This window comes from Symphalangus syndactylus, chromosome 5 (genome assembly GCF_028878055.3).
Source record: "Symphalangus syndactylus isolate Jambi chromosome 5, NHGRI_mSymSyn1-v2.1_pri, whole genome shotgun sequence".
NCBI lineage: Eukaryota > Metazoa > Chordata > Mammalia > Primates > Hylobatidae > Symphalangus > Symphalangus syndactylus.
Window position 1 is genome coordinate 22,139,846 of NC_072427.2, and position 14,393 is coordinate 22,154,238.

Sequence of the window (14,393 nt, forward strand, 5' to 3'; positions counted from 1 at the left end):
TGCTGGAAGTTCTGGCCAGAGCAATCAGGCAGGAGAAGGAAATAAAGGGTATTCAATTAGGAAAAGAGGAAGTCAAATTGTCCCTGTTTGCAGATGACGTGATTGTATATCTAGAAAACCCCATTGTCTCAGCCCAAAATCTCCTTAAGCTGATTAGCAACTTCAGCAAAGTCTCAGGATACAAAATCAATGTACAAAAATCACAAGCATTCTTGTACACCAATCACAGACAAAGAGAGAGCCAAATCATGAGTGAACTCCCATTCACAATTGCTTCAAAGAGAATAAAATACCTAGGAATCCAACTTACAAGGGATGTGAAGGACCTCTTCAAGGAGAACTACAAACCACTGCTCAATGAAATAAAAGAGGATACAAACAAATGGAAGAACATTCCATGCTCATGGGTTGGAAGAATCAATATCATGAAAATGGCCATACTGCCCAAGGTAATTTATAGATTCAATGCCATCCCCATCAAGCTACCAATGACTTTCTTCACAGAATTGGAAAAAACTACTTTAAAGTTCATATGGAACCAAAAAAGAGCCCGCATCGCCAAGTCAATCCTAAGCCAAAAGAACAAAGCTGGAGGCATCACGCTACCTGACTTTAAACTCTACTACAAGGCTACAGTAACCAAAACAGCATGGTACTGGTACCACAACAGAGACATAGATCAATGGAACAGAACAGAGCCCTCAGAAATGATGCCGCATAGCTACAACTATCTGATCTTTGACAAACCTGACAAAAACAAGAAATGGGGAAAGGATTCCCTATTTAATAAATGGTGCTGGGAAAACTGGCTAGCCATATGTAGAAAGCTGCAACTGGATCCCTTCCTTACACCTTATACAAAAATTAATTCAAGATGGATTAAAGACTTATATGTTAGACCTAAAACCATTAAAATCCTACAAGAAAACCTAGGCAATACCATTCAGGACATAGGCGTGGGCAAGGACTTCATGTCTAAAACACCAAAAGCAATGGCAACAAAAGCCAAAATCGACAAATGGGATCTCATTAAACTAAAGAGCTTCTGCACAGCAAAAGAAACTATCATCAGAGTGAACAGGCAACCTACACAATGGGAGAAAATTTTTGCCACCTACTCATCTGACAAAGGGCTAATATCCAGAATCTACAATGAACTCAAACAAATTTACAAGAAAAAAACAAACAACCCCATCAAAAAGTGGGCAGAGGACATGAACAGACACTTCTCAAAAGAAGACATTTATGCAGCCAAAAAACACATGAAGAAATGCTCCTCATCACTGGCCATCAGAGAAATGCAAATCAAAACCACAGTGAGATACCATCTCACACCAGTTAGAATGGCCATCATTAAAAAATCAGGAAACAACAGGTGCTGGAGAGGATGTGGAGAAATAGGAACACTTTTACACTGTTGGTGGGACTGTAAACTAGTTCAACCATTGTGGAAGTCAGTGTGGCGATTCCTCAGGGATCTCGAACTAGAAATACCATTTGACCCAGCCATCCCATTACTGGGTATATATCCAAAGGACTATAAATCATGCTGCTATAAAGACACATGCACACGTATGTTTATTGCGGCACTATTCACAATAGCAAAGAGTTGGAACCAACCCAAATGTCCAACAACGATAGACTGGATTAAGAAAATGTGGCACATATACACCATGGAATACTATGCAGCCATAAAAAATGATGAGTTCGCGTCCTTTGTAGGGACATGGATGAAACTGGAAAACATCATTCTCAGTAAACTATCGCAAGGACAAAAAACCAAACACCGCATGTTCTCACTCATAGGTGGGAATTGAACAATGAGAACTCACGGACACAGGAAGGGGAACATCACGCTCCGGGGACTGTTGTGGGGTGGGGGGAGGGGGGAGGGACAGCATTAGGAGATACACCTAATGCTAAATGACGAATTAATGGGTGCAGGAAATCAACATGGCACATGGGATACATATGTAACAAACCTGCACATTGTGCACATGTACCCTAAAACCCTAAAGTATAATAAAAAAAAAAAAAATAAAGATTTTAAAAGTAAAAAAAAAAAAAAAAAAAAAAAAAGAATTGAGGTTTGGGAACCTCTGCCTAGATTTCAGAGGATGTATGGAAATGTCCGGATGTCCATGCAGAAGTTTGCTCCAGGGGTGGGGCTCTCATGGAAAACTCTGCTAGGGCAGTGCAGAAGGGACATGTGGGGTCGAAGCCCTCCAGAGTCCCCACTGGGGCACTGTCTAGTGGAGCTGTGAGAAGAGGGCCACCGTCTTCCAGACCCCAGAATGGTAGATCAACCAACAGTTTGCACCGTGTGCCTGGATAAAGCCACAGACATTCAATGCCAGCCCATGAAAGCAGCCAGGAGGGAGGCTGCACCCTGCAAAGCCACAGAGGCAGAGCTGCCCAAGACCATGGGAGCCCACCTCTTGCATCAGTGTGACGTAGATGTGAGACATGGAATAAAAGGAGATCATTTGGAACTTTAAGATTTGACTGCCCTGCTGGATTTTGGACTTGCATGGGGCCTGTAGCCCCTTTGTTTTGGTCAATTTCTCCCATTTGGAATAGGTGTATTTACCCAATGCCTCTACCCCCATTGTACTTAGGAAGTAACTTTATTTTTTATTTTACTGGTTCATAGGCAGAAGGGACTTGCCTTGTCTCAGATGAGACTAGACTGTGGACTTTTGAGTTAATGCTGAAATGAGTTAAGACCTTGGAAGACTGTTGGGAAGCCATGACTGGTTTTGAAATGTGATGACATGAGATTTGGGAGGGGATGGAAAGATATGGTTTGGCTCTGTGTCCCCACCCAAATCTCATCTTGAATTGTAACTCCCACAATTCCCACATGTCATGGGAAGAACCTGGTGGGAGGTAACCGAATCATCAGGGCAGGTCTCTCCTGTGCTGTTCATATGATAGTGAGTAAGTCTCAGGAGATCTGATGGTTTTAAAAACGAGTTTCCCCACATAAGCTCTCTTCTCTCATCTGTCATGTGAGACATGCTTTTCACCTTCCACCATGATTGTGAGGCCTTCCCAGCCACGTGGAACTGTAAGTCCAATAAGCCTGTTTCTTTTGTAAATTGCCCAGTCTTGAGTATATCTTCATCAGCTGTGTGAAAATGGACTAATATACCCTATCAGATACATTTTAAATAAATAATCATTTTTAAAGGTGTGGTATTAGTAGATGCATGATGGAACAGAATAAACAGGTGAGAAATGGGCCTCACCTTTTATATAAAAAATTAGCTTATGACTAAGGGGGAAACAGAAATTAATGAGGAAGATTATTCAACATATAACTGAGATAACTTTGGTAGATTGAGGGAAATGAATTTAAATCCCACAAACCTGTAGCATGATAAATTACTGATGAGTTAAAGGGGCAAGAAAAAGAAAATCAGACTTCAAAAAATCAGGATGCTTCTGAAGAAAAAAAAATTCTGGATGCAAACAGAACTGAGCATGTATCAAGCTTCTGCTTGAGAGGTGGGTGGATAATTTTCCAAAGTTGGAAGAAATTTCTTAAAACCCACAAAAGTGACAGACTTCACTACATAATAATTTAAAGCTTTTGAATATAAAAGGAAAAAAAAACTAAACAAGAAGGGAAACAACAGCCTTGGGAAAATATCTATAGCTAAGCTAGTACCAACAGAAAAAGGGCTATTTTCTTTAGTATGGCAAGAGTTTGTACAAACTGAAAAGTATGAAAAGCCCAGTAGATAAATGGCAAAATGCAGGAATAAAAAGTGCAATAACAACTTATAGAAAACACCATTCAGCCTTGTTGGAAATGTAAATCAAAATAATGAGGTACCATTGTTTGCCTGTGAAATGAGCAAGCCCTAAAGACAATTAGATTCCCTGTGCTGGCAAGATATTTCTGGTAGTGTTGTGTATTGTGCAGCCCCACTGAGAAACTATCTGGAAATATGTCTTGTTAGTGAAAAAAAAACATTCATACCTACTGACCCAGTGATACTGCTTCCAGGAAACTATTCTGCAAAAGTAATTGAGAATATGGGGGGAAAAAGGCCCTCAATACCAAGATGTTTAATTCCAGCATTGTCTACAAATATGGAACACTGGAAACAACCCAGTGGGCCCTAGGAGAATGACAGAGAGAAACTTCCTCTCAAAGCCTCCAACTAGCAGAAGAAAAGTGCCAGTCATGAGAGCCGCCTAGTAATTGTCCTTTGGTGAAAAATCGCCTCCCTCCAAGTCTTGCATTTTCTAATATTTCCCCCTTAGTCTTAAAAAATATATATATATGCTTGTAAATTTGGAAAATACAATTTAGAAAAAAATATTTTTTTCATATGATTGTTGGCTGCATGTATGTCTTCTTTTGAAAAGTGTCTGTTCACGGCCTTTGCTCACTTTTTAATGGTTTTTTAAATTATTGTTGTTGTAAACTTAAGTTCCTTATGGATGCTGGATATTAGACCTTTGCCAGATGCACAGTTTGCAAAAATGTTCTCCCATTCTGTAGGTTGTCTGTTTATTCTTTTGATAGTCTCTTTTGCTGTACAGAAGCTCTTTAGGTTAATTAGATCCCGTTTGTCACTTATAAGTAGAAGCTAAATGATGAGAACACATGGACATATAGAGAGAAACAACACACACAGAGGCCTATTGGAGAGTAGAGGGTGAGAGGAGGGAGATGATCTGGAAAAATATATATTTTTAAACTTTTAAGTTACATAAGTTATATATATAACTTATTTATAATATATATGATATATATATATATATATATATATATATATATATATATATATATGTATTTTTTTTTTTCCTTTTCAGACTGAATCTTGCTCTATCGCCCATGCTGGAGTACAGTGGTACAATCTTGGCTCACTGCAACATCCACGTCCTGGGCTCAGGTGATTCTCCTGCCTCAGCCTCCTACTGAGTAGCTGGAATTACAGGCATGTGCCACCATGCCCAGCTAATTTTGTATTTTTAGTAGAGATGGGGCTTCACCATGTTGGCCAGGCTAGTCTCAAACTCCTGACCTCAGGTGATTCGCCTGTCTCGGCCTCCCAAAGTGCTAGGATTACAGGCATGAGCCACTGTGCCCAACTATATATATATATTTAGACCTACAGTCCCATTGAGGTAGGAGGCAGGACTCAACTCTGGACCAGACGGAAGACTGGTTAATGGGCTCACCAGAGCCATGACAGTTTACTCATTCCCTGGCAATGACCTAGAAGTTACCACACTTTTTTTGGAAATGTCTGAATAACCTGCCCCTTCATTTGCACGTAATTAAAAGTAGGTATAAGTGCGACCACAGAACTGCCCCATAGCTGCTCCTCTCGACACACTGCGTACAGGGTAGCCCTGCTCTGCAGGAGCAGCCACAGAGCTATAACCCTGCCACCTCAATAAAGCTGTTTTCTTCTACCACCAACTCACCCCACAATTCCCTCCTGGGCAAAGCCAAGAACCTTCCCAGTTGGAGCCCCAATTTATGAGCTCCCCTGCCCTGCAACACCATCATCCAAGATAAGAACAAACCACATAATCTTCTGATATTTTTCTGTCTGTATATATGCATTCATCACCTACATTTCTTTTAAAATAGATTATATATCTCATTTTATGGCCCCTTTTGAAATAAACAATATGATATTAATACTTCCATGCAATTATATGATCTTCTACTAAACATCTTTTTTTTTTTTTTTTTTTGAGACAGAGTCTCATTCTGTCTCCCAGGCTGGAGTGTAGTGGCATGATCTTGCTCATTGCAACCTCTGCCTCCCGGGTTCAAGTGATTATCCTGTTGCAGCCTCCCGAGTAGCTGGGATTACAGGTGCCTGCCACCACACCTGGCTAATTTTTGTATTTTTAGTGGAGACAGGGTTTCACAATGTTGGCCAGGCTGGTCTCGAACTCCTGACCTCAGGTGATCCACCCACCTGGGCCTCCCAAAATGCTCAGATTACAGGCATGAGCCATCATGCCCAGCCTCTATTACACATCTTGATCGCTACATATTACCCTGAAGGATACACTGCAGTTTAACCAATTTCCTACTACTGGATGTTAGGGCTTTTAAATTTTTTTTCTGTTATAAATGACACTGCAATCTTTGTACTGATATCCTTATACTCAGTTACAATTGTTTCCTTCGAATAGATTCTTGTCAATGAAATCCATGGATCAAAGGATATTCAAATTGCAAAGGTTGTTAAAATGTATTGCAAAATTCTCACATCTTCATTAAGGTCATTTTTTGGTACTTATGAAAATTGTGGTAATAATTTTAAACAAAATCATTATTATAATAGAAAATGAAACCATTACTGTTTGATTTCATTTGTGGCTCTTTTGGCCTTAGCCATTGAAGACCTGAGGCAAACACTACTATTTGTTTATTCAAAATCTGTTTCTTTCCCGGTAGCTTAACAGAATCTCAAGTTTTTCTAGAGCAGGAAATTTCCTAGATGCTAGAGAATGAAAGCTAGTCTAAGCCAATCATGGAAATCCGTTTCCCTGGTTTTTGGTGGGGTAGCGGAATGGGCTAGGGACCCAGCATTGATAACGGGGCCCAAGAAGTCTACCAGGCGGGGGCGGGGGGAGGGGGGGTTGCTGTGGTACCAGCCTCTTCCTCCTCCCTCTCGCCAAGAATGCAGGTGTGATGGGTAGAGCTTGAGAAGCCATGTTATCACCACAAAGGAAAGGCCAATAAAAGAAAAAAGAAAAATGAAATCCATGCAGATCATCAGACCCAACATCATGGAGCCACTGTACCAGCAACCACCTGCCTCCGGACTTCTCCTTCACGTGAGAAGAAATTATCCCATGTATTTAAGCACTGTGATGAGGTTACCTGTTACTTGCAGCCAAAAGCATTCTACCTAAAACATGTCAAAATAATTATTAATATCCTCCATTTTAAAAATTAGCTGTTAAATCAGGACCCAGAAAGGGAGGAGATAAAACAATGTTCTTACAACGATACTGAGTGAATAAAGTGACTATATGGGGACAGATTTGAATTATACATGAAATCACTGAAATGGGTCAAAAGCAAATGCCATGCATGTATCGGCGTTTGGCCAGATCAACCACAGTGCACTGGCAACGCCATCCTAGGTCGCTCCCCCTTAAGGGCAGAATGTGTTTCCTTCTGTCTGTAACGAATAAGATGGAACCAAACTTAGAACAGTGACAACTTGAGGTCAAATGCCAGAAAGAAACTAAACTTTAACCACTGGCTCCTTCTTACATTTGTTTCTCCTTCTGTCTCCTTTCGTAAGCTCTTCTCTTATCAGCATATGCAAGTCCCTTTTCAATTTCCTTCAGTAGGCTGGGGTTTTATGTCCTCTGCAGTGGGTGGACAGACGAGTCCCAGTTTACTTCTGAGAAAACACAGCTTCTACTATTTTTGGACAGCCTATCTAAAGAGCAGGAAATTGCCCTGTAATAATACTTTTTGGACTGTGGTTGGGAAATAGTCCTTATAATGGAGCAGTTAAGACCAAGGCATCTATTTTCTTTCTGGGGGGTAGAGAGGGAAGTATGTATAGTGTTCTTAGATGAAAGTGTCCACACTAGTGTTCCTTTCTCTAGCCTAGTTATAGTGCTTGATTACCATTCCCCTACAGGGCTGTGGGTGGCTGTTCTGGGAAGTCAGGAATACTCAGCCTGGCTGTCCCCTCAGCACATGCCTTGGGAGCCCTCGAGGCCAAGTTCCTCTGTGCTAGCTGTCACTTGTTGAGATGGCCAGACTCACTTCATGATAATTTATCAGTGTGTGGTTAATCATTTCCTTCAGAGCAGGGGAAGAAGTTGATTTGAAACATTTGGACAAAGGGGTTATCTGAGGGCTTCTTTGACAAGTCTTTGTGACGATGGAGGTTGTGGGCACAGAGCAGAACTCCAGCACTGCACCAGAGGCTGAGTGGCTTGGGAGGATGGTACACTCCTCCTTAATGATAGGACATTTTCTTCTGTCTGGGAAAAATTAGAGGTGGCCATCCCTGGAAGCTGGCACAGCTCAAGGTCTCTTCAGTTCTCAGAGAGGCACAGAGCATTTAACTTGGACAATGTGTTCTGGTTTTCATGGCGAGTTCTCCCTGCTGTCGATTCTTTTCATAGAAACCTTCCCCCTTTCCACCTAGCTGTTTGGGTTCCTTTAAAGATTGAAGAAATTGTTCCAGGCAGCTGTGAGTGATTCTCTCAAACCATCCTTGGGTTCCGGGAAGAACTTCCAGCCCTGGGAAGGATCAGGAGCACATGACCAGGACGGGCCTGCCAGGGACCACGTCTTGGACAGAAGCACCCAAGCCTATTTGCCTGCATATGAGGCAGGTGTGGGAAGGAGCCACTCGGCTGAGGGGAAGGGAGTTCCCAACACACCCTTCGTCACCAAGCACCACACTTCAGGAGGGAAAGATGTACACCCTCATTACCCCCTCAGACAGAGGTTCCAGCTAATTATTCTTTCAACAAGTCACCATCACATTTGCTTCTGCTTTAAACAAATTCTCTCTGCTCCTCACAGCACCTGTTCTTGTTCCTCTTCCCCGTTTCAGAAAACGGCCTCACCACCCTCCATCCCTCATCACCCCAGAATCTCTTCTTCCTCTTCTGTTCACCCCAGTTTTGCCAATATTTGTGCGTCGGTATTTTTAAAAATTTCTCCAACTCTTAACCCTTCATCAGTTCTACCCTGGACTAAAACAATCTAATCTGACTTGCTGCCAGAAAAAATTCTACCTAAAATGCAAATCTGAGCATTTTCCTTCTGGTCTTAAAACCCTTCTCAGGCCATAAGACAAAGTCCAGAAGCTCTGGCATGACCAATAAAGCCTTCCAAGGCTGGACCTTAGCAGCCTTACCCACCCCGAAAATCCTGGACACTCCATCAACAGTGAACTCTCCACAGCTTCCCTCACACACGTCACAGCACCACGACTTCCCTCCAGCTGTCCTGTTGTCGGGCAGACGATGGAAAAGGGAAATCCTCCCTGTGGGCAAACCCTGAACATCTCATGGTGCCACATGCACAGCAGAGGTGGCCTGGATTTGACATCTCAGCAGGAATGGTTAAGGGCCTAGCTGCGTGAGGAGGAACCAGGAAGAAACAAGGTGACAAAGAGGTTTCAGAAACAGCAACATCAATGGGTCCAAATGGAACCAGAGCCTGAAAATACTCACGTTCCATTTGCACGCTCTTCAGAGGCCTCTACAGCAAAAGAGAGTATTTCAAACTAGGTGGCAGGAAGGGCTGTTCTATGGATACCCAGTCATTCACTTTCTCCAGGCAGCCTGGTACTTGCTCAAAAGACTTAAAGACACATTGGCCATGGTGCCAGGGGGAAAGGCACCAAATGGCCTTCAAAATACATACTCCTGCTCTCCACGGCCACCCTGACTCCTGGCCCTGCTGAGCATCCTACTGCCAACACAGTGACCCACACCAAGCATCACACCTCTAGGCACCAGCCAGCATCCTGGTGAAGGCTGATTCCATTGGGACCCTGCTTCCAGGGGAAGAGTGATTTATCATCACCAGAATAGACACTGTGGACTGCCATGCCTCTGCTAGCCCTATCAGCCAACGATTTACCCAATACTTTCTATCCCACACGACACTGCTCCAAACCAAGTGAGGCTGCAGAGAACTCACTTCTCTGCATATGAAGTGAAGCAAGAGTCTGATTGCCATAGGATTCTCAGCTCCTCCCAGGTACCGTATCAGCCAGAAGCGGCAGGCCTTGCAGAACTGTGCTGCACTCGTGCCTGCTGAACGTCCAGGATCACAGCACACAAGCCCAGGAACTGAGGGATTGTGGACGGAGAGGACGTCTCCCATAACTATCTCCAATGACCTGCCCTCGAGATTTTTGCTTTTTGTCCATGTTTCCAGGCCCTGGTGATCTGGAGGTTTTAGCACCCAGGAAAGAATGCTTCTGTGAGACGGCGGCACAAGGATGGATACTCAGAGTGCCTCCAGGCCGTTTTGGGCTTCTCAGGCTTCTAAGGAAACAGAGTCCTCATGGAAGTACCTTGGGATGCAGAGGAGGACAGTCTGTGGGGTATCCCCACTGGGGCGCTCATTTGTGACTGGGTATGGGATGGCCAGATCTGTGCGCTGGGGACCTCCTTAGAAGTGTGTGTACACACACATATGTGAGTATACATACACATGCACACACACTGGACAAAGGAAGGGGACAAGTTAGCAGGCCCCTGCTGTGGGAGGCTTCCTGACTCACCCTGATTTCCCCCTGTTTGAAAATTGTCTTCAATACACACAAGTAACCCAAGCAGTCAAGTCTGTTCTAGGCAACTCTGTCAATTCCCCAAGAATCTGGAAATCTGTGAAGCCCTGGAACAAGGGCCACATCTCTGCATCCTCAGTGCTGAGGATGGTGTCAGCAGAGCAGAGGCTGGGTCAGCACTTGTCCAGCCAGTCAGTCAGATGTTCACAGCAAGGGTCTAGAGAAAAACAATTCTTAGAGCCAAGCTGCCAGAAGCAAGTCTGGCTCTGGCCCTTCCCTGGATTTGCAACTCTCCCCTGCACTCCTTGACAGACTCCAACATTCTTCCAATAAATTTCTTTGACTTGTAAACTAGTCAGTCTTACCTTAAACCAAAATATCCTCAATACTTACAAAGGGCTCTTCTACCACCCTAAAAGGAAATGTAGTCTCTAAAACAGGCTCTCAGCCCCTTTAAACTGCTGAGTAAGGCCTCTCAGAGGCAATCAGTTTATTCCCTCAGTTCTTGAGATTCTCCAAGTCTGTGGTCAGCCATGATTTGCTCCTCAACACCTTTCTAACCATCCAATGAGTTTGTCCCAGGCCCCTTGGAGAAGTGACTTGGAGCTACCAATCCTCTCCCTAGAAAAAAAGTAACAAACACACACCACTGTGTGGCATTTTAAGGCACGTGGCAGTCCGAGCTAAGAGCTTCCATTATGCATCACCTTACTCCCCAAGAGCTCCAACCACAGAGTCACTGATGTTGATGGCTGTCAGAGACAAAGTGTGCCTTACTTCAAAAGGGGTAACATGCTTATTTCATCAAGATGCATTCTTGGCGGCAGGAACACAGTCTCTTCCTTGGAAGTCCTATAGTAACAACCCTCCGATAACTGTCCCTCACACAGGAAGGTCACCTAATCCTCAGAGTCCTGAAAACCCAACGGATCTGGTTTTGGCACACAAGCCAGTGCTCAGTCTGTGCGCTGATACCGCCGGGCACAGGGAGCAGTGCCTGACACCTGGAGGGGAAGATGGACTGGCCACACTGCAACTTCAGGCCCCAAAGCAGCATTTGTTAGATACAAATTTCCCTTCCCCAGATGACTTTAGTGAACCTGGTATTTCAAAAGGGCCTCTGCTTTGGCGGCCCCGTGATGCCAGGAGGAGTGAAACCAAAGACCAGGGCACTATCCCTTGGCGGGCAATCACTGATGAGAATGGCATCTGATGCGGGACTTACTGCACTGTGGATAGGACCACGTTACCTTTGTCAGCTGCTGCTCAGAGGAAAACCCCAAACCAAACACCGTGTTGGCTCTGCTGTCGGCCCACTGCCCAAACTTCTGTGACGTTTTGGTGAAGGTCATATTCGGTGTGATTGTGCTGTTTATGATCACCTGCAGAAAAACAGCCCGAAGAGTGAAAATTTAAACGTTGAATGAGACAAAGTCATTCCTTAGAAAGTCTTCTGTTGGCAAAGCCAGTGCTTCAAGTCTGCATCCCCTGCCCTGTTAAATTTGGTCCCGAATTCTCCTGGAACAACCCATGCTGAGTCAGATACACAACCATGAAAAGGGGCAACTTCAGAGACTTAACAGTCAGTCTAAAATAAGATCTTACACATTATCCGTGGGAGAAAGTCTCTCCTAAACAAAGAATAGTTTCCCGAACTACTATTTATTTCCCCAAAATTGCCACACATCAGAGTGCCCTTAATGGCTAGCCATGTCCCACATTCTCAGAAGAACTGCACTATGTCGCTTTATGAGTCACCTGGAGCCCCAGTGTCCAACTCAAACAATTGAAAATCTCTATAACCAATTGAGGCCTGCTCCTTCCCAACAGGAAGGAGCAGGTACAGTCCAATTAGGATAATTTGTGGAGGGTTAATTGACAAACTAATTATACAGATGTGAGTGGGGTACAGGGAATCTGTAAGGATGGTGCAGCAGCCTGGTGCTAGCTGTCACCACTCCTTGGCCTAAAAGAACGAGTGGATGGAGAGGCTACAGACCCTGGGAGGGGGAGGGGTCACATAGAGCAAGCTACCTTGAAAAGAGAGGTTACCTTCTGTTGGGGGACACAGCACATGGCAACCTCACAGGAGTGGGGAACTGGGGGAGCAAACACCCTCGCCTCTCTCCCTTTGATCTCCACTTGCCATTGGATAAACCCAGCTAGAAGCCAGAGGGCTTGGGAGCCCACTGATGTCTGCAAGTTAGCCCCTCAGGGACCAGAGCAGTGTCAAGAAGGGTAGAGGATGAATCTGAGGTGGAAGGGTAAGAAGATAATATCTAGCACATAGTACATTTATTCATTCAAACATTTATTGAACATTTACTATACACCAGACATTCTGCTAATCAAAGATGCAAAGATGAATGAGTCAAGGTTCCTGGTCTTTCAATGGCAAGTAGTCAGGAAGAGGGCAAAGACATCAAACAATTGATAAGGGTTATAAAATATCAACAATGGCTTACTCAGTAGAAATCACTGGAAGCCCTAAGACTCTAAGAAATACTCAGGAAAAATACTCTTGGAAATAAAGGATTACTGGGCGTCTATGTAAGGGCAGGGTAGCAATAACCACTGGCTGCTTCCCCATCAGATGATCTGAACAGGGAATAAGAGCAATCTAAGTAAATATTCTAAAGAGTGAACCTACCAGCAATTTTACTTACTAAGGTTGTTTATTCTCAATGGTCAACTCAGAACACTTTCCTTGTAACTGATAAAACAGAGAAGAGAAAAAAGTTTGAATGGCATAGGGCTTGCTTTCTGTGTTAGGAACCTGAGTCTACTATTTTGCTAAAGGACAGACCTTCCAGATACAAACCTTTGCCTTAACTAAAGGGATCTAGACGGTAAGTGACAGCTGTCAGTAGTAACAGAAGTATCATTGCTATCGCTAGATCTACATTTATCTATCAGACTATTGAGTTTGCTGATAAGCCACCGGCTCAAGAGAAAACCTTAGCTTAGCTGGTAAAATAATTTTTAGAATACTAACAACAGCAATTACTATTTGTTGAACACTTATTGAGTGCCTCATTTATATTAGTTCACTTAAACCTTACAACGAGTCTATGCATATGACTATTTCTTCGTTTCACAGAAGTAACTGAGATTTGGGAAAGTTTTTTTGTTTGTTTGATTTTTTTGAGATGGAGTCTTGCTCTGTCACCCAGGTTGGAGTACAAAGGCATGATCAAGGCTCACTGCAACCTCCGCCTCCTAGGTTCAAGTGATTCTCCTGCCTCAGTCTCCTGAGTAGCTGGGATTACAGGCGCCCGCCACCACGCCCGGCTATTTTTTGTATTTTTAGTAGAGAAGGGGCTTCATCATGTTGGCCAGGCTGGTCTCAAACTCCTGACCTCAGGTGATCTGCCCACCTTGGCCTCCCAAAGTGCTGGGATTACAGGTGTGAGCCACCGCACCTGGTCGACATTTGGGAAAGGTTAAACTAACTTGTTTAAGGTAACACATTAAAGCTGGCCAGTAGGAGACTCTACAGATAAACACCCAGTTGTCTGACTCCAAGACTTGTCCTATAAACTTCTATATCATGTTGCTTCTCATTTTATACACGATGAAGGAAACAAACATTACTGCCCCTCTTCTTTTCCCCATCTATGAAGTACTGATGTTCATGTGCTACGGTCCAGCTGACTTTTCCTTTCTTTATAATAACCCTTCCATAATGCCAATGTCCATGTGAGTTAGGACATTTTACCAAATGTTTTCCATCTGGAAAACTGAATGCAACATGAGAAGTCAAGAGATCTGCCTACTGTCACTGGACACTATCGAGAGATGGGGGCAGGGAAGCAGGGCGTGGAAAATGCAGATCTAAACTACTGGCAAGTGTAGGGGAAAGCTATGGGACCTTGGAGGGTGGGGGGATTCTGGCTCAGCCCCAAGCAGGGGAGATATGGTGGAATCAAGGCAGACCTAAGGAAGGTGTGTGGCTGGGAGCTGGATCAGGATGGATCACGTGACCCCAGAAAGCCAACCCTGGTCATCTCTCAATTACCAGAATCCTGGGAGTACAAAGCAATGACTACATCCACTCAGAAACTGGATTCATTTTAAATCTTGCTGCTACCTCACTGCAGGCCTATGCCCCCTAGGTCAGTCACC

At 43.9% G+C, this 14,393-nt stretch overlaps 1 protein-coding gene across 6 annotated transcripts in view; it reads right to left on the reverse strand.

The window, feature by feature from the left end:
- HOMER2 (homer scaffold protein 2) overlaps positions 1-14,393 on the reverse strand; it is a 136,801-nt gene that overhangs the window by 18,293 nt on the left and 104,115 nt on the right. For all 6 annotated transcript variants that reach the window (XM_063638615.1, XM_063638616.1, XM_055277400.2 and 3 more), the window contains exon 3: positions 11,519-11,650. In XM_063638615.1, coding sequence (XP_063494685.1) covers positions 11,519-11,650 — 132 coding nt within the window. The remainder of the gene's footprint in view (positions 1-11,518; positions 11,651-14,393) is intronic.